General features: G+C 40.1%; 2 protein-coding genes across 3 annotated transcripts; one reads left to right on the top strand and one right to left on the bottom strand.

Annotated features, from left to right (window-relative positions):
• Positions 1-766: 766 nt before the first annotated feature.
• ttc38 (tetratricopeptide repeat domain 38) lies at positions 767-13,905 on the top strand. Of its 2 annotated transcripts, none has more exons than XM_015005363.2 (14): positions 767-875; positions 1,141-1,218; positions 2,341-2,422; positions 3,167-3,338; positions 5,504-5,677; positions 7,026-7,101; positions 7,345-7,464; positions 7,586-7,645; positions 7,731-7,769; positions 9,955-10,036; positions 10,333-10,498; positions 11,208-11,367; positions 11,734-11,807; positions 13,544-13,905. In XM_015005363.2, the coding sequence occupies exons 1-14, from the start codon at positions 846-848 to the stop codon at positions 13,629-13,631; spliced, it is 1,401 nt and encodes a 466-aa protein (XP_014860849.2). In that variant the 5' UTR covers positions 767-845; the 3' UTR covers positions 13,632-13,905. The 2 variants fall into 2 exon arrangements, with proteins under 2 accessions (XP_014860849.2, XP_087862246.1); XM_088006120.1 differs by having other exon boundaries at positions 769-875; positions 1,099-1,218.
• On the bottom strand, positions 13,815-25,648 carry tspan33b (tetraspanin 33b). The gene is made up of 8 exons (XM_015005408.2): positions 25,516-25,648; positions 21,550-21,607; positions 20,971-21,098; positions 20,738-20,812; positions 17,641-17,736; positions 17,254-17,382; positions 15,317-15,478; positions 13,815-14,073 (listed from the first exon to the last, which is right to left on the bottom strand). Exons 1-8 carry the CDS (start codon positions 25,609-25,611, stop codon positions 14,005-14,007), a joined length of 813 nt encoding a protein of 270 aa, XP_014860894.2. The 5' UTR covers positions 25,612-25,648; the 3' UTR covers positions 13,815-14,004.

Genomic DNA, 25,648 nt, shown 5'->3' with positions numbered 1-25,648 from the left:
GAACAGCCAATATAGAGTTTAATAAATAACTTCATGTAATAAAAAAAGACTGAGGATTTTATGATTTTAATAAGCTCCTAATGAATCTTCCTCAGGAAAACAAATATATAGGTCAGTTACCTCTGTTGGGTTGGCAGCATCACTATATAATGAGCCCTAGATCTGTTTTATGCTCTATTGTTACCATTCATTCATTGTGATTTATTTTCCCTCCTTTTATTCCCACTTGAAATTAGTTCTTTTCATGAATCTTACTTCCCACCAAATAAGGAAAAATGCACTAAAAATACTGATTTGCATGGACACCAGATAATTTTTTATTAAATCACCTCACATTGATCTGTTTATATTCCACTTTGACATTTTCCATTTCATTGGTGTCTGTTTGTATTTTTACTCATAAACTGAGCAGATCTAATCTTCTGGAATCATCTGAACCAAAATTATTTAAGTTTACCAGAACAACCTGTCTGTGTAAGGGGAGGATTTTGTGTCTTTGCTGTTGACTGGAAGAATAGAGATGCATGATGGGACTAGCTGTTGCTTGGTGGTTTAAAGCTCTTTGAAGGTTTTTCTGACACTTGCTGTATTTGTCTGCAGTGCATTAGACAGACATCACACCCTGCCACTTTTAGTTATATTTTGTTTGTTGTTTTAGATTAACCTGTATATCATCGTTAAATGTTACATTGCAGGCAGAAAGTCTAAGAATTGCATTTCTGCACAGCTTTAGCATCTTACCCGTGCTTTTATTGTGAAAGCGAATGAAGCAATATATGACTTCCGCTGAGGAATGCGTGAAGGAAACAACTGTTTGAGGAGGGGGGGTTTCTACAGCTGCAGAAATGATTGCATCGAGTTTCAGGGACTGTCAGGTGAGTGTTAAATGTTTTAACCGCAGATGCAGTAAAAATCCTATTTTAGTTAAATTCAGAGTTTTTTCGCTGTGAAGTGAAGTTGCGTTGAAGGACGTCGCTAAAGTTAAAGAGAGACTTTAAACTTTCCTGCTGGTCTCCTAATCAAAGTCAGCTTGGTCTGGAAAGTGAAGCAACAACGTTTTCAATCTAAAATGAACTTTGGATATTTGTGCTGCGGAAGTTTTCTGTTGGAAGAAGCGCAGTTTTGTTTTCTGCTCTGCAGGCGTGGAAAGATGAAGCTCTCCCGCTGTCTACCAGCAGCAATGAGGCGTCCAAACTGTATGACGCCATTCTCACACAGGTAACCTCCAGACATCTACTTACAAAAACCCCACAAGTGACTATTTTATAATTATGATTAATATGTGGTCAAAAACAGATTGCTGGAAAATTTAAATTTGTTTCAATTAGTAATCATTGCTGATCTGTTTTCTACACGGGAACTTAATTATGAAGCCGTCTTGACTGTAGGAGGCGCTGTTTCTCCTCTACACCTGTGTTTTCACACATTTCACCACCACAAATGAAATAATATATTAAGATGAGCTCAGATGAGGATAATTATGAAAATGAATTTGCACATTTTGAATCAGAGCCTCAGAATACATTGCATGTGTATCGTAACTGCAACATTTGATATTTCAGGTGACTTTCTGAAGCCGTATCATTTTTCATATGAATGCAATATTTAACCAGCTGGACAGAGTCACAAAAGATATCACCTAACAGGTCAAAGGTCACAGAGTGAAAGAAGCATTTACCATTATTATCACCATCAGAACTGTCCAGAAAAATGTTTTAATCACTCAAAATACTCATTTACACAATAACAGTAAAGGTAGAGGATGAATGGGAACCAACGTTGGAAAGCTGAAAATGTTTTCTGTTGACATCAAAAACAATTTTTAGCTTTTGTTGAGCTGAAATGATGAAGGTGAACACTGAACCTCCAACAAACTGCATGTATTTTAATATAATCTAATATTTAATACTGATTAAAACACCATCAATATTTATCCACATAGACCTTTACACAGCCACAATATTGGTGATCAATGTATTAAGCAAAATCAGTATATAAAAGAAAACATGGAAATCAGGTTTAAAAGCTGAAACTAAACAAATAAGGTCTGATTAGGTCATTTTTAGATGTTCAAATTCTGCCTGAATAAAAAAGTCTTGAGCTTTGTTTTAAAAAGTCAAGTTGAGCTAAATATGAAGATCTAATGGAAGCTGCTTGACATAATTTATGATCATAGTGTTTTGCAGAGGTTTATGGAGTAACACCAAGTGTTTATTTCAGCCCTGCTCCATTCCTATTTGCATGAAATTGCACATGTAAAAGATTATAATTTTCTTCCCCAAGCTGAGTGCATCTTTAAAAATGAGCTGCATGATGTTAAACCTGTTCCTGCTTGTCCAGTATGTGAAATGGAGAAATGATGAAACACTGGGAGGAATTGAAGGATGTATTTCTGCCATCCAGACAGCTGACCCCAACTTTGGTAAATAACTTATTTATTCTTTACCAGCTACTAAAATATAAACCTTCCCTCACTGGGAGTCGACCAAAGAATAAAATCCAAGCGTTGAATTAAGTTTAATGCTAAGATTAATCATTGAAAGCTCCAAAGGACATTAATAAGTGTATTTCTTGAGAGTTTTAGTTTTAGCAAAAATAGTTTTATTGTTGGCCAGAAAGAAGAGAAGATGATTTCTTTGACATGAATAAATACTTGAAGTTATTGATGCTAAAGGTGGTTCTCCTTGGTCTGCATTTAGCTTGTGTTGCTATGGAAACGTTCTTTAATTTTAAAATGCACATAGGAGATGCAAAGCAACTGAGCTGCACCAGGCTGAAAATCAAATTTAGTTGAAGTGTTTATGGTTCTTGCTTTTATAACAACATTTAGCAAAGTTATTGGCTGCATATTAAATATTAAAGCTCAGATCGCAGCACATGAAGCTGTGGCATCAGGGGATGTTGGTGTAGGATGTCTGTCTGGTGTTTTGATTGACCTGTAGTTGTTGTTGTTTTTAAACTTTTTCTGTATTTTTCATATCACTTTTATCTGTTTACAGTCAGAGACAGGAATGAAACTTTAAAAAGTCTGTAGAACCCTTCTGGGTCCGAAACAAAACAGAACCTTGAGAAGAAAGAGCGTGTGATTTCATGTGATTTTTCATGTTCACTCCTGCGCCATGGGAAGGAAAAAAATTAATATATTTATCCATTTATTGACGCACAGTTATGGGCCATGTGATCAGCACTGGGTTGGAGCTGATTGCCACGACGAGCAGCCCCCGGCTGGACGAGCGTCTGGCCAGCGCTGTGAGGCGAACGGTGGAGCTCGCCAGCAGCCAGGATATTTCTCCCCGGGAGAAGCTCCATGCCAAAGCTGTGGAGCTCTTCTCACACGGGTAAGATCCAGAACTGGCTGCAGGCGGTCCGACCCAAAAAGGTTTGATCAGGGTTGGGAGGGTGGTTGTTAAAGAGGCTTCGTTTGTGCAGCAACCAGCTGGATGTTTGAAAATGTCACATTTTTAAAACTTCAATTTAGTCATTTTGAGAGGAACTAAATAAGGAAGATGTAGTTTATAAAAAAATTGTAAAAACATTGGTGGCTTATTTATTAGTTTAATAAAATAGACTCAAATTACTCAAATTATATCAATTATTACCAAAGATGATGTGAAGAAATGCTGAAAGCAGTTTTACATTAATCATGAATTAGCCGTGATAAACAACATGTTTGAGCCGTTATTGTCGGCCATAACGTGGCCATGACCCGACATTTTAATATTTCTGTCAGGTTTATTTCTACGATTCAGCAACAAGAAAACAGAAAAACAGCCGAAACACTGAATGTCTTTAAATCCAGACTAAAACCCTCCTGTTTAGAGTTGCTTTTGAAACATCATAAATGAAACATTAATCAACATTCTGATGTGCATCGATGGCATTTGACAAAATGTAACGTTTGACTTTGTATTTTTGTGTTTTTATCATGTAAAGCGCCTTGAACTGCCTCGTTGCTGAAATGCTATAAAAGTAAACTTGAAACAAAGCAGTTCAAAGAGCTTCACACCATAAACACATAACAGAGTAACTAGTTATGAAATCAGCAAACATTATTTTGTCAAATGCCATCATCTAAATCATCATGAATAATCATAATCAAATATATTAATCAATGTTTGGGTTATTATTAATCAAAGTCAACTTTAAACAGGTCAGTTTTAGGCCTAATTTAAAGGAACTTTTTGGTTTATTGTCATTTCCTGAGAAGGTGAATTTTGGGCTTTTATCATCTATAAGCCACAATCCTCAAGATTAACAAAATACCAAGAACTTAGTTTGCAAATCAGTAATTTTGTTTAACTGCATGATGATTATTACATTTGTCGTAACTCATATGATCAAAGTTTCTGTGGACGATGATGCTGTGGGCAGGAAGCATCTCCAGTAGCAGTCAGTCTGGCAACAAATTGGAGGACACCTCTGACTGAAGGTTGTTGCTGCATGATAATGTCATGACATGCTAACGGCTCAACTTCCAGATAACACGTCCAGGATGACACCATGTTGGAAAGGACTGCTCATCCATCTCCTTTGCTTTTGCCGCTCCTCTTTAAATCAGAGTTCAGGTATTATTTGAACTTTTGAAATGCTACGGCTCTAAAACAATACTTTGTTGCCACGGTTACACATCATGACTGTGCAAAATAAAAAAAGTGAGAGCAAAAATCCTGCTGGCTGCAGAGCATCCAAACGAGAGAAATAATTGTCTAATTGCAGTCATAAAGTGAACAAAAGTCTAGAAAACCAAAATCAGAACTGCTCCAACAACCTGCCACTAGAGCGGCGCTGTTCTGCAATCAATCAAAAATGCAACAGTATGTCATTGTTAAAACTTCAGTAAAGGTTTTAATTAGATGAGGAGGTAGTGTGCATGCTTAAGGTTATACTCACTCGCTGATTCTTTTATTTTCTCTCCTTGAGTGTGAAATCCCTGTCTGAGCTCCTGTTAGCCAGAGTATCCGCCATGTGGGCAGGATGGAGTCCCGGTTTCATGCTGGAGTTTATGAATAAAAGAAGAAAAGTCTGGACTGCAAACCAGGAACTGCTGGTTTATTTTTCATGTTCGCTGCTGAAATCTTGATGTTCCTTTGGAACTGGATTCTGTGCATCATTCTACCAGTCCATGTCACCTCTGAGGTCTGTTAAAGTCCCGTTCGATAAGACGTGGGTTCCATTGTGCCACAGGAAATGGGTCGCTTGTGAGCGGATTAGAAATAGTTTATCAGGAAATGGTTTTTATTCATGAAGCTGCTCTTTCTCTGTCTGCATGCGATTCAGTCATGCTCTCCAGATTAGCAGAACCCAACGCAGAATTCATGACAGTCACTATACGACAGCTGGACTTTTATTATATCCTGTAACGTTAAACAGACATTTGGTTTCTTAACGTCGCCTCAGAGGATTCTCATTTCTCCCTAAAGCTCTGTGATTCTCCTGCTGCTCTCTGAACATTTTCCACAACTTTTTGATTTCTTTCTAACAATGAGACACGTTTCTCTTGTAGTAATTTCCCAAAAGCCTGTGAAGTGTGGGAGGAAATCCTGCTTGATCATCCCACTGACATGCTGGCTCTGAAGTTCACCCACGACGCATACTTCTACATGGGGGCCCAAATACAGATGAGGGACTCTGTGGCCAGGGTGCTGCCCCACTGGAAGCCTCACACGCCGTTGTCCAGGTACCTGGTCCAGCTTACCGGTTCTGTGGTGCTGGTTTAGTGTGAAGCTGTTGTAACTGTGAGTTTAACCATAAATCAATCTAACGAACCATTTCCGGTTGAAGGTTTTGGGTCATTGTTGTTCTGAAGGATGCAATGATGACCTGTTTTCTGAAATGAGTCCATCAGATTCATATCTAAACAGAAAGAGGCCCACAGCATCACAGATGCTTAACAGAGACATATGTCTCCATATTTCATAGCAGCAGTGTTTGTTGCTGAAAAGCTCATAATTGCCAAATGAGTGGAATCTCCTGATTGGACCTCTGACTTTGGGCTCTATTGGAATATTGGGACTATTGTAGATTTTTTTAAAAATGATTGAGGAGTAAATTTCCACCAAAAATGTCTGTTATAAATATCAACACCTCTACCAGACTTGCGGTGGTGGACACACGTCTGCTGATGAGCTAATAATGGAGCTAAATGTTTGTTTTTGCTAACTTTAAAAGTGGACTTTACTTTCCTCAAATGTTTCCTGATAAATCCTATGATGCTAATTTACTTGGCTGTTTTTTTTTTAAAGTTTGAGTTGAATAAAGTTCAACATCTGTGTCGAAGTTTTAGTCATCAACTGTTAAGAAGTTTGTGTTCATGCTCTTATTTTGAAGGGGTGAAGACTGTTTACAGCAGTTCTGCTTTGTCTCCCCACATTTCAGTGACTTTATTTCAAACATACAGCAACAAAATAAAACGGAGACAGAGAACAAGATCCAAACATAACTGCGATATCTAAAGGCGTGTTGGAAAATGTTAGCTATAATATGAAAATGAAGTTAGACGGTGGAAGTCTTTCAAGGACGGATAATTTGAGATGAAGTTAGCACGTTAGCATTAGCTTCTACTAAATACCATGCTGTTGTAGTGCTTTACTGTTGTCTGAACTAATCTTAATGACTGGAGCTTCAGGTTAGCACAGCTAGGCTAGTTAGCGGTGTCCACCACTGCTAACTTGAATAGTTTTCTCTTGTCTTCCCCATTTTGAAGAGCCCAAGAGAAATGAGCCCATGTATCATTTAAATCCCAGAAATGGAGGAAGTCAAAGACTTTCCCTACTTAGGAATTATAACGGTGTGAAGAATTGCCCCAGAGATTTTGAAATTTCATATTTGTTTCTTAATGAGGGATTTTCAGTGTGAGATTTTCCCATTGTAATGAATTATGAATTTAATTGGGACATGTGTTTACCAGTGTGTGGGAAGGGAACGCTTTAAATAATGCAGTGTCATTATAAGGAGCTTCTTTGCTCTGATTCAGATTGTGTTTTATGTCTGTTTCCAGTATTTTCTAAAAGTTTGTTTGTCTTCAGTTACCTGAAAGGACAATACTCCTTCGGCCTCCTGGAGACTCGTTTCTACGACCATGCTTTGAAAGTGGCCATGGAGGTGAGCGTCTCTGCTGGTAATGGGTTTCTTTGTGTGCTTTGTTGACAACACAGCAGCTGTGTGTCTGAGGTTATCTGCCTGGACTGATTGTATCAGCCCACCCTCCACACTGAAAGCCTCATGCATTTAAAGCAGCTGTGACATGAAAGTCTCCACGAGAAAAGAGTTGAGACGTTTCAAAACAAGTTATTTAAAGTGAGGACTGCAGTTATTTTTTGTGTGAATTCGTCTTTCTTGTTCCAGGGTCTCGCCTTGACCCCTGATGATGCTTGGGCCGTCCACTCCGTGGCCCACGTCTATGAGATGAAGGCAGAGGTGGACAAAGTCTTGAATTTCATGGATAGCAGAGAGAAAGACTGGCAGGTGGTGTTTTTTTTTTTTTTGTTTTCATCACACCATATCTGGAACATTGTAGAAAATTCAGAGTTTAAGGTTTAAATATTTGGAAAATAAATGTGAAAAAAACTGCCATTATTATTTCCAGGGGTCTGACATGCTGGCCAGTCACAACTATTGGCACTGGGCTTTATGCTTCATCGAGAGGGTGAGGACAATCGTGGCTTTATTTAGATTTGATTATCTTTAGGTTCTAGTTGGTAGTGACGTCTTTGTTGCTTCATCCTCTGCAGGGGGAATATGAAGCTGCTCTGCAGATCTACGACTCCCAGGTGGGTTTGAGTTGCCATGTCCAGGTTGAAGGCTTAAAGGGGGAGGTTATGAAAAATCAACTTTATGAGCTTTATATCATGTTATGACATGATATATCAGAAACATACCTGGATTGTGATGACATCTTGAAGGTGGAGTGGCATAAAGCGCAGGAGCTTCTTAAAGAGACAGAGACCAGTTCTAAGGCATCTGGTGCGAAGTCAAGTTTCTTTCCAGTTATGTTTGATATAAACAGCATTTTCATAACTGAAGCTATCATAGTTAGCTGATTGTGCCTGGAAAATACATAACACTCACCAGTTAATATTCATTTGGGAATTTTCAGGATATTCTGGGATATTCCTGTTGGGACTGGTTGGTTTCGTGGCTCTGACCCACATTTTTATTATAACCAATATATTTTTTATTAAATTCAAAGATGAAGCTGTTTTCTCACATCATGGATGTTGTTTTACTGGTGTTAACATTCATTGATGCTGTTCTCAGTAACTGTAAAACATGAACCCAGTATAATAAAATATCTCCTCTGAATGATCAGCTCAGCTACCTGCCTTTATGTGCAAATAAAAGTGTAACCATGACCCACTCTGTGTAAAATCACACATGCATCAAACCAACTGCACTTTATTAGAAGCAACATTAAAGAAGGAAACTGAGTATTTTGTGGAGATCTTTATGGTTTCATCAACAAAAGCAAATTTCTCTTTAGAATAATCTGTTCATTTTTATCTGCATTTAATTAGTTGTTTGGTTTCAGGCAAATCAGTTCAAACATGACATGGAGGCTTCAGGCATTTCGGTTATTAGCTTTTACTATGAACGCTACAGTAAAGAAAATATGTAAGAAAAACCATTTCTGGCTTTGGGAGCCATCGTCAGCCCTCCTCTCCTCCGCCGTGTCTCTGAACATCGTGTACTTCTCAGGACTCCAGGCAGGTTGCAGTTATGGAATATGACAGAAATAAAGTATAACTGCTTCCTTTTCCAAAACGCATGTCTAGCAAGACTTCTGGCTATTTTTCAGTTTTCAGTTAAATCTATTGTTTTGGCCCATTTTGCCTGAAGAAAAGTAAATGGAACAAAGTTAGTCTTCAAACATCCAGTCAGAACTACGGCAGGATGTTACTGATGTCTGCACAAACAGGCTGGAGTCACGTCTGCAGCTTTGAGTCACACAGCTTCAAAACACCAGGCATGCAGATTTAAAGAAAGGCGTGGTCCTCTTGTGAGTCGAGAGCTAATTGCAGATAAATGTTGAATCCAAATTTAAGATGTAAGAGCCAAAGAACCACCCCCACACAGCGCCTCGGCAGCGGCTGCCAGGGCTGATTTAGTCAGGATGAGACGGTGTGAGACGAACCTCGGTTATTTTCTGAATCCTGGAAAAAAAAAGACATTTCATGAGGTCACTGGATTCTGCTCTGCTGCGTTACAAACTAAGATTTATGCAGATGTGGAAAAGGAAAAGGTGTTTTTTTATTAATATATTTAAACATGGCTTTCATGTTAACAGATACTAAAAGTTGCATTGCATTTTTGTATAAAAAATGAGGATAACATTGTTTACTTCCTAAGAGCCAAAAATTCCACACAGGTGGAGAAAACCTTTGCTCTGTAATTAAAACATGAAGGTCAGATTAAAGAACTTCTGGAATAACGACGTTTGAACAGACGAGTCTAAGCCTGAATATCTTAAACTCCAGAACAGAGGAAACGTTTGGCCTAAATAAATCACAGCATTCCAGGAAATAAAGCTCATGGTAACCTTTAAGCATGGCAGTGGAAGTGTCATGCTTTGGGGATGTTTAGCTGCAGCAGGACCAACACAGCCCACCCTCACTGAATCCACCAGGTTTCTGAATAAAAATGAAAGACCTGCAACATGGCAGGAGGCGTCATGGTCTAATCAAAGTCCAGATCTGGATCTTATTAGGAGGCTTGAAGCATCTTATTGGTTATTTCAGCTGAAAGGAAGGGAGGGTGTCCTGACTTTCCTCAGATAAAAAAAAACACATGTTTATATCTGCTTTCTTTTAGTTGAGATGAAACATTGATTTGGGAACATTTGCTAATTAAACTGAATATTTAATGTAGTTTCTGGAAGTAATTCTCCCCTTTGGCTGTAATATTTTCTGTCCTTCAGTGTTTTTGCATAAATACTGATGATTTTTATTTCATTTAAAGATATTCAAGCGTTGTAAAGCCTCGGGCGCCATGCTCGACATGGTAGACGCCTGTTCAATGCTCTACAGACTGGAGATGGAAGGTTGGTGTGACGTTATCTGAAGGCATCGCCAGAATATGGGAAATAATGATTATATTGTTCAATGGTTTCTAATTTAAATCATTTTGCAGAAATAAATTAAGTTGATTTTTTCTTAATATGTTGCTAATGACCAGCTATCATGTCTAATTTAACACAATTAAGACTTTGGTCTGAAAGCAAAAAGACTGATGATGTCAGTTTTTTATTTTTACTAATAACATCTGAAGTGCAGCAGCAGAGATGAGGATGATGATCCATGTTGGTTGGATGGGGTCAGAAACATCTTCCTGTTGCAGGTGTGTGTGTGAAGGAGCGCTGGCGGGAGCTGCTGCAGGTAACCCGGCCTCACACCGACGACCACGTCACGCTGTTCAACGACCTCCACTTCCTCATGGTGGCGCTGGGGGCCGATGAGGACGGGGCCGCTCGGCGCCTCCTAGAGGGCCTCCAGGAACTGGCCAGGTTAGTTCTGTCCCAGTTCTCTTCACTGCACACCTCCACGCTGTCGTGTTGCACTCGACTTTTATGTAACACAGAAACAAACGCGGCAGAGCGTGGGAGGTAAGACTGAGGAAGACTCTGAGCAGCTTCATCGGCTGGAGGAAGGGGCGGGGCTCCTCTCTGCAACAGATGCTGAACACAAACAGGCTTTAGCTTATGTTATAGAACATGATTATTCTTTGTTTTCCTAAAGTTGTCACAGTTTTAATTTAGCAAACTGTCTGGAGTCCAGTGAACTGAAACTGGATCCACTCTACAAATTTCCTGTTTGCTCTTTTTGTCACATTTAAATGTTTCGGGTTATCAAACAATTTCTTGTTGCACTAAAAGTCTTTTACTGACAGGAATCAGAATGAAAATGAAGAGATGGAGAAAACAATGAAATTAGTTGTCAGAATAATGTATTTCTAAAATGTTTTATTTTAATTATGCAGTAACGGTCGACTGTAAAGAAACTGAACCAAAATCAGTTTTTTTCTCAGGTTATTTTTTTGTTTGGTGTCAAAAATTAATTTGACCCGTAACTTTTTTTTCAGGTGACGTTAAACCTTCTCCCTTATAGATGGATAAAAATGTCAGAATACTCTTTAGAATCTGCAAAAGTAAAACTTTTTTCTTTTTCTACAGTTTCCTGTCACACTTCCTGTGTCTGAACTTTTTCCCCTCACAGGGAACCAGGCGACAATCAGCAGCACCGGCTGGCGAAGAGCTTGGGCATCCCGATGTGTGAAGCTATGATGGAGTACAAGCAGGGCAACTTCAGCCAAGCTGTGGCGCTGTTGCACCCTTTACGTTACCGCATGGTGGACATCGGTGGCAGCGACGCTCAGGTGAGGAGAACAGACTGGATATGTTTTACAGTGAAAAGTCTAAAAACAAAGCAAACAGTTCCCCTCTAACTTCCAACATAGTTTCTTTTTCTCATTGATCATGTTGTTTTCTTAAGGAAAAACCAGAAATCTGTTGTATAAATGTTTCCAGAAGTGAAGCCTGCTGTGCTGCATGTGGTGTGAGGATGCAGAGCGCAGTGCACCATCGTATGAATAATAAATCTTTGTGATGGACACTGATGCATTTTATTTTCCATGTTCAGACGAGTTCCTGCAGTGAACAGACAATGTATGCGGAGCAGAAGCTCTGCTGCAGTGGAGCCAGAGGTTTGCATCTCTAATGGCTTTTTCCACTGCTTCTTCCAGAGAGATCTGTTCAACCAGCTGCTTATTCATGCAGCCATGAAGTCTGACAACAAGCAGCATCACAAACTGGGAAGGTAACGTTCAACTCGCCACTTATTACATGTTTCCCTTCTGTTTTTACTGCCTTGTTCACAATTCATAAGGAAACCTCACCCAGCTTTCAGAGCATTGTGAATGTTTTCAGGCCAGAGCTCCTTTATCAGGAGTTTTCTTTACATTTTTCTAGCACTTTGTGTTGATCTGCTAAGTGGAAATAAATTCAAGCCCTTTTATAACTCTGATACTATTATCAGTTGTAAATTTTCTGTTTTGAGTCATCTGGGCATAAACTCCCAACAAAATAATTTGAGTTTATAGTATAAAATGTGTGAATGTTTAAAGGTTATGAATATCCGTGATGGAACCTTTAGCTCTGATTAGTGCTTTAGGGTTAGCACAGCTGTTAGCGGTGCGTACCACTGTCTCTCATTTAAAGGATTCAGTTCTTTGTTTCCTTATAAAACATAAACCACCTGCAGGTGTTCCTTCCTTCCTCCTCCTGACTCATATTTTCAGCATCGGTGTTGACCCAGACTTTACATTAATGTTCATATGTTCAGGTTTAATGCTTCATGTGCGTCGCGTCACACCAGGTCCTGCATCCTTTTAGCTCCAAATATATATACATTTAGCTGTAACCTTCTCTAAACTTTAATATGTGATCAAATTTGCAGCATGTAGAGAGTTATATCACTGCAGTAGTTAATTCCTTAATGCAGCCAGGATGTAATTATATTCAGACGGTTAATGAATGTTGGTAATTCAAGGATAAGCTCTGAATGAGGCCTGTATGCACACCTGTAATTAGTGCGTCACCCAGGACAGATGTTGGCACCACATGTAAACCTAAAACTAAGCTTCTGCAGTAATTAGTGCTACAAACCAGCCTGGAGGAAAACTGTACAACTAATGGATCTTATATGGGAGAAGTTGGTTGTTCATGAGCTGCTTCCTCCAGAACTTTGCACAACGTTTCTATTACATTAGAAACGTTTCAACATTGTTTTTCTCTTTAGATTAATTTATCTCTGTCATCGATGGCTGTTGTAGATCTATAAGGTCTATTCTTGTAAGTCTCAACCAATGAACACCTGGTTCATTTAATGTCTGAATTACGAGTGATTTTTTTATAGAATGAGCTTCTTTCATTTAAAGAGAGCCAAGTATCTCAGCCTAACTGACCATTTGGACTCTTCTGGACCCAGATCTGTTCTGTGGATCTTTGTTAAAACAGAACTGGACCAGAACTAATCATTTCGCATCTTTCAGGTGTTTTCCAATAATCCTTTTGGCATTTAATGTAATTAATACTGGTTCACTGTTACTGCAGGAAAATAGAATCAATCCCTTCAGGATTGTTTTTGTGATCTTTTGAAATAAAAATTACAGACTTCATTATACTTTATAAATATTTGTTTTCATAAATAAACACTTTGTAATGAGGAAGGAAAAAATATTTTTTCAAACCCTTAATTAGCTCGTTAGCAGGAAGGAGTTGGTTTCATTTAAACTGAATGTTTTGACCATTTTGGATGCATTTCCACGGTCAGCTGCTGTGGAAGGACGTTTCGGCTCTGACCTTAAGTAACTGAACATGATTGGTTCTACTCTTCACTGTCCACCTCCTGTCGTCCCCTGTGTGCACAACACCAGCTATTTTTCTCCCTTTCTATATCTGACACCATGTTGCACTTTAATTATTGATGGAGTTGTTCTCCCAGCTTGAAGTCTGGCTGAATCTGTTGGTCTTTGCTCTGCTGTGTTTCCCCAGATGTCTGCTGGTGGAGCGTGACGCCGTGCGGCCCGGCTCCCCTCTGACCCAGCGCCTGGTGCAGAAAGCGCTGGCTCTTCACGGCTAGAGGGATTGCAGCGAGCGCGGGTCCCACGTGAAAACATCAAAGCGCCGCTCTAATCTGATTTTGTGTTGTTTGGGTTTAGGGGACATCAAACCCAGAGGAAGGAGCTGCAAACCAGATTGTGCTTCATTCCTCATTGAATGAGAAATTATGAAGAAATTGTTTGAAAAATCAGTCATATTATACAGTATTATTCACATTTATTTGCAAATGTAAACTTTTCCAATACACATTTCTATTAGTAAAGAGAACCAATAAATAAACACTTTGCACTATGCATGTGTGTCACAGTAAAGTGCATGAAAACAGTTTTGCCAAAGGATATGCAATCTAGATGTGTTGACTCTGATTGGACCAGCACTTCTTCCTTCTGCCCTCAAAACGGTGAAGCAATCTCATCTTGGATCTGAGAGATGAGGATCTGGGACAGCACGATGCCGGCAATCTAGAAAACATCAGAGCGCGGCGGTAATGAGCGTCTCAAGGTCCCGTTGGAACCGATGCTGCTGCTCTCAGTTTGGCACAGTCAGGAAAATAAACTCATTTACATCTTAAACTTTTTCACGTTAAAACTTTTTGCATTCAGCCTTTTATGCCTCAGACGTTTGGAGAACAAGCAGCATCATAACACTGGAAAAATGTATGTCAAAGATGAACTAATGCAAAGAAACTTATTACCTGAATAATTTTTAGTCCAACATAAAAAAACAAAAGCTATGCTGAGTATCTTGTAATGTTATGCCCTAATATGTATTTTATAAATAATCTTTTCACACATCAGTAATCAGTCGCAGGATTGAAATGAATCGCCAATGAGACGAGCTGATCACCTGAAGCTTTGCATTTTCTTGTAATTTTATGAGTTTCTTTATTTTCATAACATGACTTTATCCTCATTTCAAAAAACAAATTTAGTTTACCCTTAATGCTTGCAAATATGAAAAACTGTTTTCCTTCTTGACAAATCAGTTTGTTAAAAAATGTTGAGAGGTTTGAATACTTTTGGTATTTACATCAGTCAAGATGTTTCTGCTCGTAGTGCTGGGTGGAAACCTCGTTCTTAAAGTGACCAATCAGTGTTCTTCCCCCAAACATCAAAGGAATTGCAGCTCTGGTGTGATTGGTCCGATGGGATTTATGGGAAATGCAGTCGGATGCATGTGCGCGCGCTCCTGCAGCGTGATGGTTTGATCTCGTGTGTGCAGCTCCTGATAACAGTCGACACGTTAATCTGACTTCAGATATTAAGGGACTAATTGCTGTGGGAGTGAAGCGTGCTGAGTGGGAGGGAGCTGTCAGCATTTTCCTTTTCAGACACAATGTTACAGTTTTACTGCTTCACTTAGTGCCAATCCTCACCGACTCACAGTAGTTAATTTACAATTATTTCTTGGTATAAACTTGGTTTAAATAATTCCTTTTCTTGGGTTTTTATTAAATTTGCTTATTTTTCCCTCAGTGCAGAAATTTCACCCCGAAAGTAAAAGTCTGCTGCTTCAGAACAGATTGATGAAGTGTTGCTGAAACTACTTGAACGCAGCATCCAGCCTGAGAGGTAGAAGGTCCGCTCAATAGGCCGCTCCACCCAGCGAGCCTCCATTGATGCGTTCATTGACCTGTTGTGGCTTATTTAAAACCAAAGAGCTTCTTTTGTTTCTGGTTCTGAGGTGAATTAAGCTGGAGGTTACCTGAGGTAAGGCCAGGCCCAGGGTGAGCGCTCCCACCAGCAGCAGGTGAGACTCGAGCCACAACACCGCTCTGTCTGCACAGCCCACAGAGTAGATGGACCCGTCTACTTCCTGGGACTGCTGCGTCTGAATGCCAAAGCCACACATGGTGTTGACCACCGTCTGCAGAACAGAAAGAGACCTTCACTAGAATATCAGCATCATGCATGATTAAACTCCACACTGGGCCGCTCTCTGACTGCGGCTGGAAAAACTAAGATGATCAATGTTACATCTAAAGACTAATGAGTCGAAAACCATCATGAAGGGAGCAGGTGAGGCTGAAGCAGTGACTGGAGGCTCCTGCAGCAGTCTGCAGCCTGAACATGCAGTTAGCCACCAGCAGGTCGCAGCACTGCATCGACTCTTCTGCCGTTTAATTAATTGATTTTTCAACCATGTTGGAGAAGGCTGCTGCGATCCATTTTCTGTACAGCTTGATGTTTAATCAATACTGGCCTGATGGCTCAACATGAACTCCTTAGTTTCCCTCAGTCGTACCTTCATGATGTGCCGCTGCGTCTGCATAATAATGACGATATTGAGCATTCATGCACAGAAGCAGGACCTATAAAGACTTGCATGCACCATCCATACACACACCATGTGTAGACAGCTTGCTTTGATGCTCAGAACATGAAATCTCATTAGAACTCAGTGAAATCACAGCCAGCGCTGCTTTAAAGGCCTGTGATGTTTTCACTTCCTGCTGATCAGATGAGCTATGAGCACATGTTGCATGTGTCCATGTCAGGCCAACCAGCATCACTAACAGTTAAAGACAGTAATACACACAGTTTCTGTTCCCGTTGTTAACTGGACGGTTTTCCAAAGGAGCCACAGATTGGCTGAGCTGTCAGCCGACTCTGGGAAAACATGGAGTGTGTTCTTCAAAGAAGAGCTGATGCAACTGGGGGGTAAACATGAGCCTGTCCAAAACTTCCTCAGCAAACGGAGCAGAACAAATAACTCATCTTTGTTTTTAGCAGCTGACATGTTGCCTTTGAACAACTTGAGAAAAAAACAAAAGCTTTTTTTTCCAAGAGTCAGTGTCTCTTGAGGGGAATGTATAATTATTTACATTCTTTCAGCAGAACTTTAAATAGGCCAGGGCTTACTGAAGAATAAGAGGAGCAGCAACAGCAAAAGAGACGGATTAGCAGAACAAGCCAACAACTGGGACACGTAAATGGCCGGATATTCAGTTGTCATACAGCAACAATGTCCTCAGTCAGAGGCCTCTTCAGATTTGTTGCCAGACTGACTGCTACAGGAGATCCTTCTGGCCCACAGCATCACCAGCCACATCATGGATGATCCGAGTTATGAAGATATTTCATTTTGTGAGGAAAGTTCTTCTGTCCTGGATGAAATCAGGACAGATGTGGCTGAAGCAGCCGTCCTCATCGCTTCCATCTGATGTGAAGTTGCTGCCGTCAGGCAACAAGCAGTTGCTGTTTCGACAAACAAGTGGAAATATTTTGGGTCAATATGAATCAAATGCTGCTGTGACTGTTTTCCACTGACTGTACGGCGGATAAAGTTTGATGCTTTTGAAAAGTTATCGGTTAATCTGCAGAAATCACCTGGAATAGACCTGAACTCTTCTAACCCAGCATGACACTTTGACTGTAAGCTGCACTTATAAACCCAGCTAATCCTCTTACTTTTAGCTACATGGAGGCGAATATTAGCATATAGACAAATATTTAAATGTTACATATGACTTAGCAGAGACCTGGATTAGGAAGGAAATCTGGCATATTTTACACAGTCCTGTCCTCACCAGATACTAAATAATGATCTATAACAAATATACTGATATTTATGTACCTAAAGCCAATATTCCACTCTGTTACAGTTTTGTAGTTAATTGTTTAAGCTGTGTGTGAACCCACCTCTCCAGGAACCGGAGTGCAGCAGGAGTACGGCACGGCGCAGCGCTCCGAGCTGGGGTTTTCCTGAGAGCAGTTGAAGTAGAGGTTCCAGGACCAGTCGGTGTAGTTGTTCCACCCACAGCACTTAAACTGAGCCAAGCACAGAGCAGAGGTGTATATTTAGAAACGGTCTGGTGTCGTGCCGTCCGTCTACAAGGGGAAAACCCGGGCTCTCGGTTGGAGCCAGGATGTGCAGATGGAGCAGGAATATCTCCTGAGGAATCCCATGGAGCTGCAGGAAATGCATGTTTAGCTTCTCATGTGGAAAATCCTCACTGAGGCCAACATAAACACAAACAGAGCTGGCTGTGTGGTGCAGTCAGGTGTGTCTGTGCCAAACCACAGCACCTCTTTCTGGATGTAATCCATCAGATTCTGCAGATCCAGGTCATCCCTGTAGTGAACGATCGCTTTCTTCACAAACTTCCCCAGAGCATCTCGGGTCTATGAGAGAGGAAAAAAGATTTAAAAAAATATAGCTTTGATATTATAATTTCCATCTTTTAGGAGAAATTAAGTCTTAGTCAGAAGACTCCAGCCTGCGTTAATTAGTGGAGGAGGTTTTAATGGCACACTGGGAAACGTTTTGCTGCAGACGCTGGGAGATCCCAGCAGAGCCGGTGATGGATAATAACTGGAATCATGTCAGACTCCATCAGCGCTGCCACCACTTCGCCGTCAGCCAGGTACTCCTGGGTAATTCACTGGTTTCCATGACGATCTAGGGCTTTCATCAACAGTTTAGGCTATTTACATCTGCATAAAGGCAACAATGAAGCATAATATTCACACCTGAAGAGCCTCCTCAAAACATGAGCTGCAAATTTACAAGTCAACCCAGAACAACAAAGACGACTGAAAACCTGGAGGATTTCTATTTAAATTTTAGTTTTTCACTCAGATTTTTTTAATTATTTGCCTCTGAAGAAAAAAGAAACAAGAACGTATGTTCTAGCTGTGCTCTAAACCAGTAATTAACTGGAGAAAATATTCACTCCTGAACATTTCCTCCACAATCTCATAGTAAAAGGAGTGCAACACAAATGACCACAAATTTCAGATTTTTCTTCATAAAACAAAAGTTGAAAACAGTGCAGCATTTTGCTTCTTCACATTTATGTCCACTTTCTGTTGGTCAAACTTAATAAAGTACATTTATGTTTTTTGTGGCGTGATAAAATCTGGAAAAGTCCAGTGGGTGTGAATAACTGTTCATTCAAGATCTGATGCATCTGCAAAAACCAGCAGAAACGCAGCAAAAAATGTCAGCAATGAAATTATTCACGCCTGACAGATGAAAGTGATGAAGGCTGACTGCGAGTCAGGATATAGAAACTGCCTGAACTTCCACATTAGTTATTATAATATAATTTTTATCATTTCATCAGAAAGTGAATAAGTGTGAAATAAATGCATCTGATTCAACAATCTGTATTAATCTGAATGAAGCTGCTTCATGCTGTTAATGACCAACTATTATACAGAATTTTGTATTTTCTTATTTTAACATACTGATGATGTTATAGTTAGATGATGTTACAGAACTCCTCAGATATAATAAATGCTAACGGGGCTCTGTATGCTAATAACCTGCTGAACTTTAAAGTTTCATTAAGCTGGAAATGAACCTCAGATCTGTTTGCTAACGGCGTCATAAACTGTTCAACTTACAAACTGTGTTGAAACAGTTCGTGTTGATAAATACTATTATCCTCCAGTCGTTTTACTGAATCGTGGGAGGATTTTTAAAACCCCTCCTCAACTCTTCGCCTCCTTCTGCCCCTGTTTCCAGCTTGGCCCATGGGCTTTGAAGCCCACCGTCGCACTGTGTCATTAGCGGGAAAGTCTCCTTTAAGGGATCTGCTGAAATGGAACATTTGGTTCCACTTTGAAGTACCGAAGCATCTGAATCATTTAGCGAGGAAGGATGCTGGGAGGGTTGTTAAACTGCTCTGTTTAGCAGCAGGCAGTCCGAGCGCTGACAGCGGAGAGGAACCATCAAACACCAGGAACATCACCACCGTGCGCTGATGTGCAGCAGCGGCGCCCCTGCTGGCTGTTGTACTTTTATTCCCAGTGGTCCCTTAATGGAGAATCTACTGAAGAGGATAAGTGAAGCGAGAGCCGCTATTAGGACGAAACACGGTTCCAGAATAAACCTGAGAGATGCATAAATCTGTAGCTTATGAGGGAAAAGTCAAAATGAGAACAAATACCCAGAAACCGTTAGCACAGAACCTTCTGCTTGTTCCTCCAGGAAGGAAGGAAAAGAGAAAAAATTTTAAAAATTTATTCCTGCAATAACCTGGTTCCTCAAAAACCAAAATCAAGGACACTCCTAAGATATCCATTAATCATGAGTGATGCATCTGTTAAAACTGCAGTATCTAACTTGCATAATTTTTTTTTTTTTTGATTTGTTGAAACAGTCACTAGATAATCTTTAAAAAAAAAAATGTAACTCCTCTGCTAACTACAACCAGCCAATCAGAGCGAGGAGGGGCGGGTCTTAGGCTACAATCCTCCTGCTGCCTGAAATGACCCTAATCCGAATTTTTGTGAAATCGGATTTTTTTTTGGTGTGGTCATTCACACCAAATAAATCCAAGCTTTATGTGATCTCCAGTATGAACAGCAAACCACCTGAAGGTGCCACACATGCACGATAGAGGGAGCAATAAGGTTAGAGAGCATGATCAGCGGTTTGCCAACCACCATCAAGAAGAAGAAGAAGAAGAAGAAGAAGAAGAAGAGTTGATTGTTGGCAGAAGTAAACATGGCTGCTAATGGTGGAGAATATCTTATGATTTTGAAGTTGTTGTCCATTCAGAGCCAGAACATTAACCACTAAATCCTCTTTATGGACCATGGCTGTTTTTCTTCCTAATTGGGGAATCAGGACACAGAATATTGACGTTGGTCGAGTATTAATGACCTTCAGACTCGGGTCACATTTAAAAAGATCAGATATCGGATGTAGGAACACATATTTGAGTGGCCTGACTCACAATGGGAAAAAATCGATTCTGTGTTGATCAGACTGTCTGAAAAGATCAGAAACAGGTCACATTAAGGCAATATATATATATATATATATATATATATATATATATATATATATATATATATATATATATATATATATAAAATCATTTTTATATAGGTTGTGTCCTTTGTTCACAACCTGGCCCCCTTCAGCTCTCAGGCGGAAATGCTAAAGCTAGTTAGCATGACCACTGATGACGGTGGATGAAACAGTTTTCCTGAAACAGTAAGTCGTTTCTCATGTTTAGCAGAAAGTACATAAAGTTGTCTCATATTATACTGTGACAACATGGCAACCCTCTTAACAAATATAAAAAAACAATATATTTTTTAATAAAAGTTACATACAGCAGCTTTAAGGCCCTGAAAAAAGAGAAAGTGTCTCCAGGACGGTTTGTACCTGATCAGAGTGGAAGAAGCCCAGAACTGCTATAACCAGCTGGATGAGGAAGACCAGCGTCAGCGTGAAGGAAAACTGGAGGAGAAATTAAAAAGAACAAAATATTTCATCTCAAGTGACACATTTCCTGTCAGGCGTTTGATATGAAACATGATTCCAGGTTTAGAGACATTTTAGCTACAGGAAGGAAAACATGCCGCCAATATTAGTGATGCGTCTTTTTGGAGAATTACCGTCTTGAGGAGGCGAATGTTCTCTCTGAGGGCGCCGATGCAGCCGCAGAAAGTGATGAAGAACATCACCACCCCCACCACAATTAGGATGACAGCTGGGTCGATGAGGAACGTGTCCCGCACCGTGTCTGGCAGAGACGGAAACACAGCCTGCCTTTAAAAAGCTGCCATCCTCTAGACTTCCTGTTTCTAATCTCTTGTCAACTTCATTGTTTGCAGAAAGCAGTTTCCTATTTTTGCTGCGGCCCTTCCTGTCCTGATGCTCTGAAACCATCAATGATGATTTGAAACTGAAGGATTAAGCAGATGCAGAGGTTTGATCGCAGGGATTAGCCGCAGGTTAATCCTTTTCTGTTGTCCATGAACTATATACATCCTAAATTAAATGTGAGAATTGGGAGGATGAAGCTAAAAGCTAACCGCCTGTGTTTCACACCAGGCTGCAAACAAGATCTCTGTTCTATTTTTACTGGGATGTAAACATGATCCAAACAGGCCTTTCAGCATGATTACATATCTAATGGATTTTACTTTTAATGCTGTTTTATACTTTTTAATCTGTGATTTTGTTTAACGTACCTGTAGCTTTCTGGACTTTGGCATAAACCCCAATTCCAACAATCAGCAACGAGAAAACCTGGAAAAACACAAGATAACCAGATTGAGTCGCATCGAAGCTGAACGCTGAGAACATGACCTGTCCTGCTGTTTGCTTTAATCTGAAGTTTGGTAAAATACCCCAAACTCTACACCCACAAACAAACACGGTTCATCCACATTTTAGTGAATAACCAACATTAAGTAGGTAGGACTAGACAGCTTAAAAATAAAATCTGAATTTTTCCACAACAGATTTAATTTCAGATTTTAATTTTTTTTTCTTGGTTTCTTTTCCAAAACAAACATTTTCCTCCACTATTTTCTGATATGCTGCATTCGTCCTGCCATCAATTTTGACCCAGTTTCCTGTGGCTCACACATCCCCAAACACCACTGGTCCACCGCCGTGCTTCGCAGCAGGAATGCTCTACCTTCCATCTTAAGCCTTGTTGATCTCCTGTTTGTGGCCAAAAAGTTAAATTTTGGTCTCATTTTCTCCAAATGATTTTGTTCCAGAGATGTGGAGCTCCTCTCCTTGGAAGCGGGAATCTTTGAGGGATTTGCATAGTAATGACTTTCATGTAGTTCGTCTTCCTTGAAACTGAAACTGCCACTCCACCTTTTTTTTTTTTCCCAGAGATTCCTTCATTCCAGCTGAAGTTATTTGTGGATTTTACTACCCTGGCAGTTGTTGCTGAAGTTTTTGTTAGTCTACCTGACTGTGGTTTGGTTTTAACAGATTCCCTCATTTTCCACTTCTTAAAGTTTGAAAGCTGCTTTTAACAATCCCTTTGCTTTCCCCATGACTCAGAAACCAGAAATGTTGATTCAGAACATTTCTGAAATGCTATGATTCCAAAAATCATCACAGTATGTACATTTTTGATCACTATCATTTCAGTAGTTGCTTTAATTTTTATTTAAAAACAGTAAACAGCTGTTTTACTGGAAGTAGCTTCACCCACGAATCATGAGTGAAAGAGTTTTTGTGTTCTCATAATGACTGGGAAAAAAATTCAGATTTTTTTTTTTTTTTGCTGAAATGATTTTTAGATTTATGGCGAATTGCATATATATGAAGAATACAGTTTCTCAGAAAATGACTGAATAAAAGAACTGGACTGAATAAATTCTCAAACCGAGTCAACAGGTTCTAAAAACTACCTAAAGACAAGAAAATCTTTCATTTGAAGCAAAACAGCTCAAAGCGTTTATACAGCAAAAGGATGCATGTACGTATGAACGTTTTGCAGCCATGGCAACCAGACCTTCTTGTTTTCATTGTTATAAATGAACAGATGGAAGGCTGGAAATGGTGACCCTCAGTTTTAATCGTCCAAATCTGAAACATGTCGATGATAAACTTTGTTTAATATTACAGCTTTTTCCTAGGGAACTTTAAACACATTTTCCAAACAAACTGATGTTTTTTAGGGGATTTTATCTGAAAGATCAAAGTAAAATCACAGTGTTGAAATGTGAAATATACAAAAAAATCTTCTTGACTACAAGGATTATTTTTCCGAGGTCAGTCCTGGTTAGAGGAAGCTTTACTTCGTTTCTTCTGTGTGCACCAGAGTTGCTCCGGGAAATGTTGGAAAGCTGCTGAAGATGGAAGATCACTTTAAATAATCGTCCTGATGAAACGGCTCCTAGAGGAAAACAGGTGCTGCTTCTGGTTGACGGCTCTAATTCTCCTGTTCGCTTCGATTCTTTGTCTTACGTTTAACAACAACCTGCTTAGCTTGGTTGTTATTTCCAGCCTGCAGATCCACAGCCTGACTGATGATTAGGAGGTGTGTGTCTGTTTGAGAACAATGATTCTGCTTCATCTTTAACAAACTATTATGTTTGAAAAGCACATTTTGGTTTTCTCCAGGTCTTAAGATTCGGTTTGTGGTTTAATTAGAAGTCTGCACGCCTCTTTAAAACTTCTGAAGGAGAAAATCATTGCTTTTAAATAGTTTCTTTACAAATCTAGAATCAATAAAAACACCTTGACAAAACAATAGCTGCAGAAACATGGAGAAGATGTGTTTTCTGCTTCCAAAGCTTTTGAAAAGAGACGATTTTTCTAAAGAGGCTTCATCTGTTGTACAGGAGAACCCTCACCTCCACTTCATTTTCAGCTGTCTTGTTTTCCACTGCCCGTGTGTGTGTGTGTGCGTGCGTGTGTGTGTGTGTGTGAACACGGGTGGCGGTGAGGCATGCTTACGTACGCAGTGATTGTGTTCCAGCTCTGTTTTTCAGCCTTTTCAAAGGGATGATTCAGGTTTCTCCCAGAGGATTTTGCTGCAGAGGTGAGCTGAGCCACGGGACGCGGGACAAAGGCCTGATGGATTAGGGCTGCGGCGCTCACTCCGGAGCCTCGTGTCTGATAAACAAAGTGAACACGGCCCGGCTGTGCGGCGCTTACTGCTGATTGGCTGTGATGGCAGTGAGGGCGCGCTGCAGTGTTTTTGTGTTGCTTTGGATGAGCCGCAGTGTGATGGAGCTGAGGGGGGACAGGTGTGGTCTGTGTGTAAAGCAGGAGAGCAGAGGAAAATGAAGGCAGATAAGAGTTTTAATGTGTGTGTGTGTGTGTGTGTGTGTGTGTGTGTGTGTAGGTGTGTTGGAGAACTCAGGTCTGACACACAGGTCATCAGAGCTCCTCAGTGCCTATATCTACTTATGTAAATGCAATAGATTCCTGGTTATTCGAGCCAGAGTTTATTATGCTGAAGACTTCCCACTCCCTGAGAAACAAATATGCATAATTATGTGCATTTTAAGATCCTGAATATATATGAAAATAGATTCCAGAGATGAGCAGACTGAAGGCGAACATAATCCATCTATTTTCTACACAAACGTAATCCTGACAGTCCCCAGGCGAGCTGGGTTCTTATCCGCCACAGACACAGCAGGTTCAGCCATGTCTGGTTCTGGACAGTAACAGGAAGCTGGAGTACCCAGAAAAACATCCAGTCTTTCAGACCAGCAGTTCATCTGCAGTAAAGTTATGCTTACAGACCAGGGATGAGGCTTTAATGTGTTCATTTTGTTTTGTTAATGACAGATTTTAACATAATTGATTTTTTTTTCTTCTTACATACTAATGTTCAGAGTGGAGCCATTTACGCTCCGTATGAGGAACTGATGAAACGATCGTCTGCTGCTGCATCCAGGACTGAACACTGCTGAGTTTCTTTATGGAAACTTTTTAGATTCATTTCAATAATAAATTAAACTTAATGCACTGACTGATATTAGAATCAGTTGGAATACATGTGTGATAGAATCAACTTGTTTTACTTTTTTGTTAAAGTATCTGTAGACATCTGTTGTGAATTGGTGCAATAGAAATAAACTGACCTGATATCTCGTTTTCTTCACCTGAGCATTCATCTTTTATGAAACATAACTTCATTTCATCCTGAAGCATGAAAAGCCGTCCTGACCACAGGCCTTCAGAATGAGCTCAGTTCTCACAGCGTTTCATTTGTGGCAGTAATCCCTGTTTGTGCTGCGTACCCACAAATATGAGTCACCTGTCTGTAAAATGCAGCTTTAAGATCCATGCAAATGTTCAGTGAAGGGACGCGGCACATTTAACGGTTGCTTTCAGACGACCGTTAAATGTGCCGGCATGGCATGGCAGCAGGCATGCACAGCTGCCAGGTGTTTCTGCGTCAGCGGGACTCAACGCCGCTCCAGACGCTCCAGAGGCTTCGGTAACCCCAGTGCCCATTTCCAACTGTAGTAAAGCTAAAACAAGTCGTAATGGAGAAGCTGGGATCCTGCAACCGACCGCTATGGCTGCAGTACGTTTCCTCACTCATTATTTATACGGTTTTTCTTTCTAGAAGTCATCTGTTCTTTAAAAGGTACAACTCCAATAGCTTGTGATTTGTACGTTTAAAAATAGTCTCAAACGTCCCGGAACGGCAGCTCGACTCTACTCACCCAAAACAAGAAGCTGAAGAAGAAGAGAAAATATCTGATCCAGGGGTTGATGAAGGAGAACGTCTCAGCTCGGTTCAGATTCGATTCTCTGTCCATTTTGGATTTTTTCTCTCTGATCTGACATTTAACTGAA

This window comes from Poecilia mexicana, unplaced genomic scaffold (genome assembly GCF_051168715.1).
Source record: "Poecilia mexicana isolate PSO_F unplaced genomic scaffold, ASM5116871v1 scaffold_6, whole genome shotgun sequence".
Taxonomy (NCBI): Eukaryota; Metazoa; Chordata; class Actinopteri; order Cyprinodontiformes; family Poeciliidae; genus Poecilia; species Poecilia mexicana.
This window is presented reverse-complemented; position numbering and strand designations above follow the sequence as displayed.

Excerpts from the sequence above, each read along its gene's own strand:
- ttc38 (XM_088006120.1), top strand. The coding sequence starts at position 846 with ATGATTGCATCGAGTTTCAGGGACTGTCAG. Across the intron at positions 5,678-7,025 it reads CCTCACACGCCGTTGTCCAG|TTACCTGAAAGGACAATACT; the intron begins GTACCTGGTCCA and ends GTTTGTCTTCAG. Across the intron at positions 7,770-9,954 it reads TGCAGATCTACGACTCCCAG|ATATTCAAGCGTTGTAAAGC; the intron begins GTGGGTTTGAGT and ends TTTCATTTAAAG.
- tspan33b (XM_015005408.2), bottom strand. The coding sequence starts at position 25,611 with ATGGACAGAGAATCGAATCTGAACCGAGCTGAGACGTTCTCCTTCATC. Across the intron at positions 21,608-25,515 it reads TCTTCAGCTTCTTGTTTTGG|GTTTTCTCGTTGCTGATTGT; the intron begins GTGAGTAGAGTC and ends GTGTTTTTCCAG. Across the intron at positions 21,099-21,549 it reads CAAAGTCCAGAAAGCTACAG|ACACGGTGCGGGACACGTTC; the intron begins GTACGTTAAACA and ends CGTCTCTGCCAG.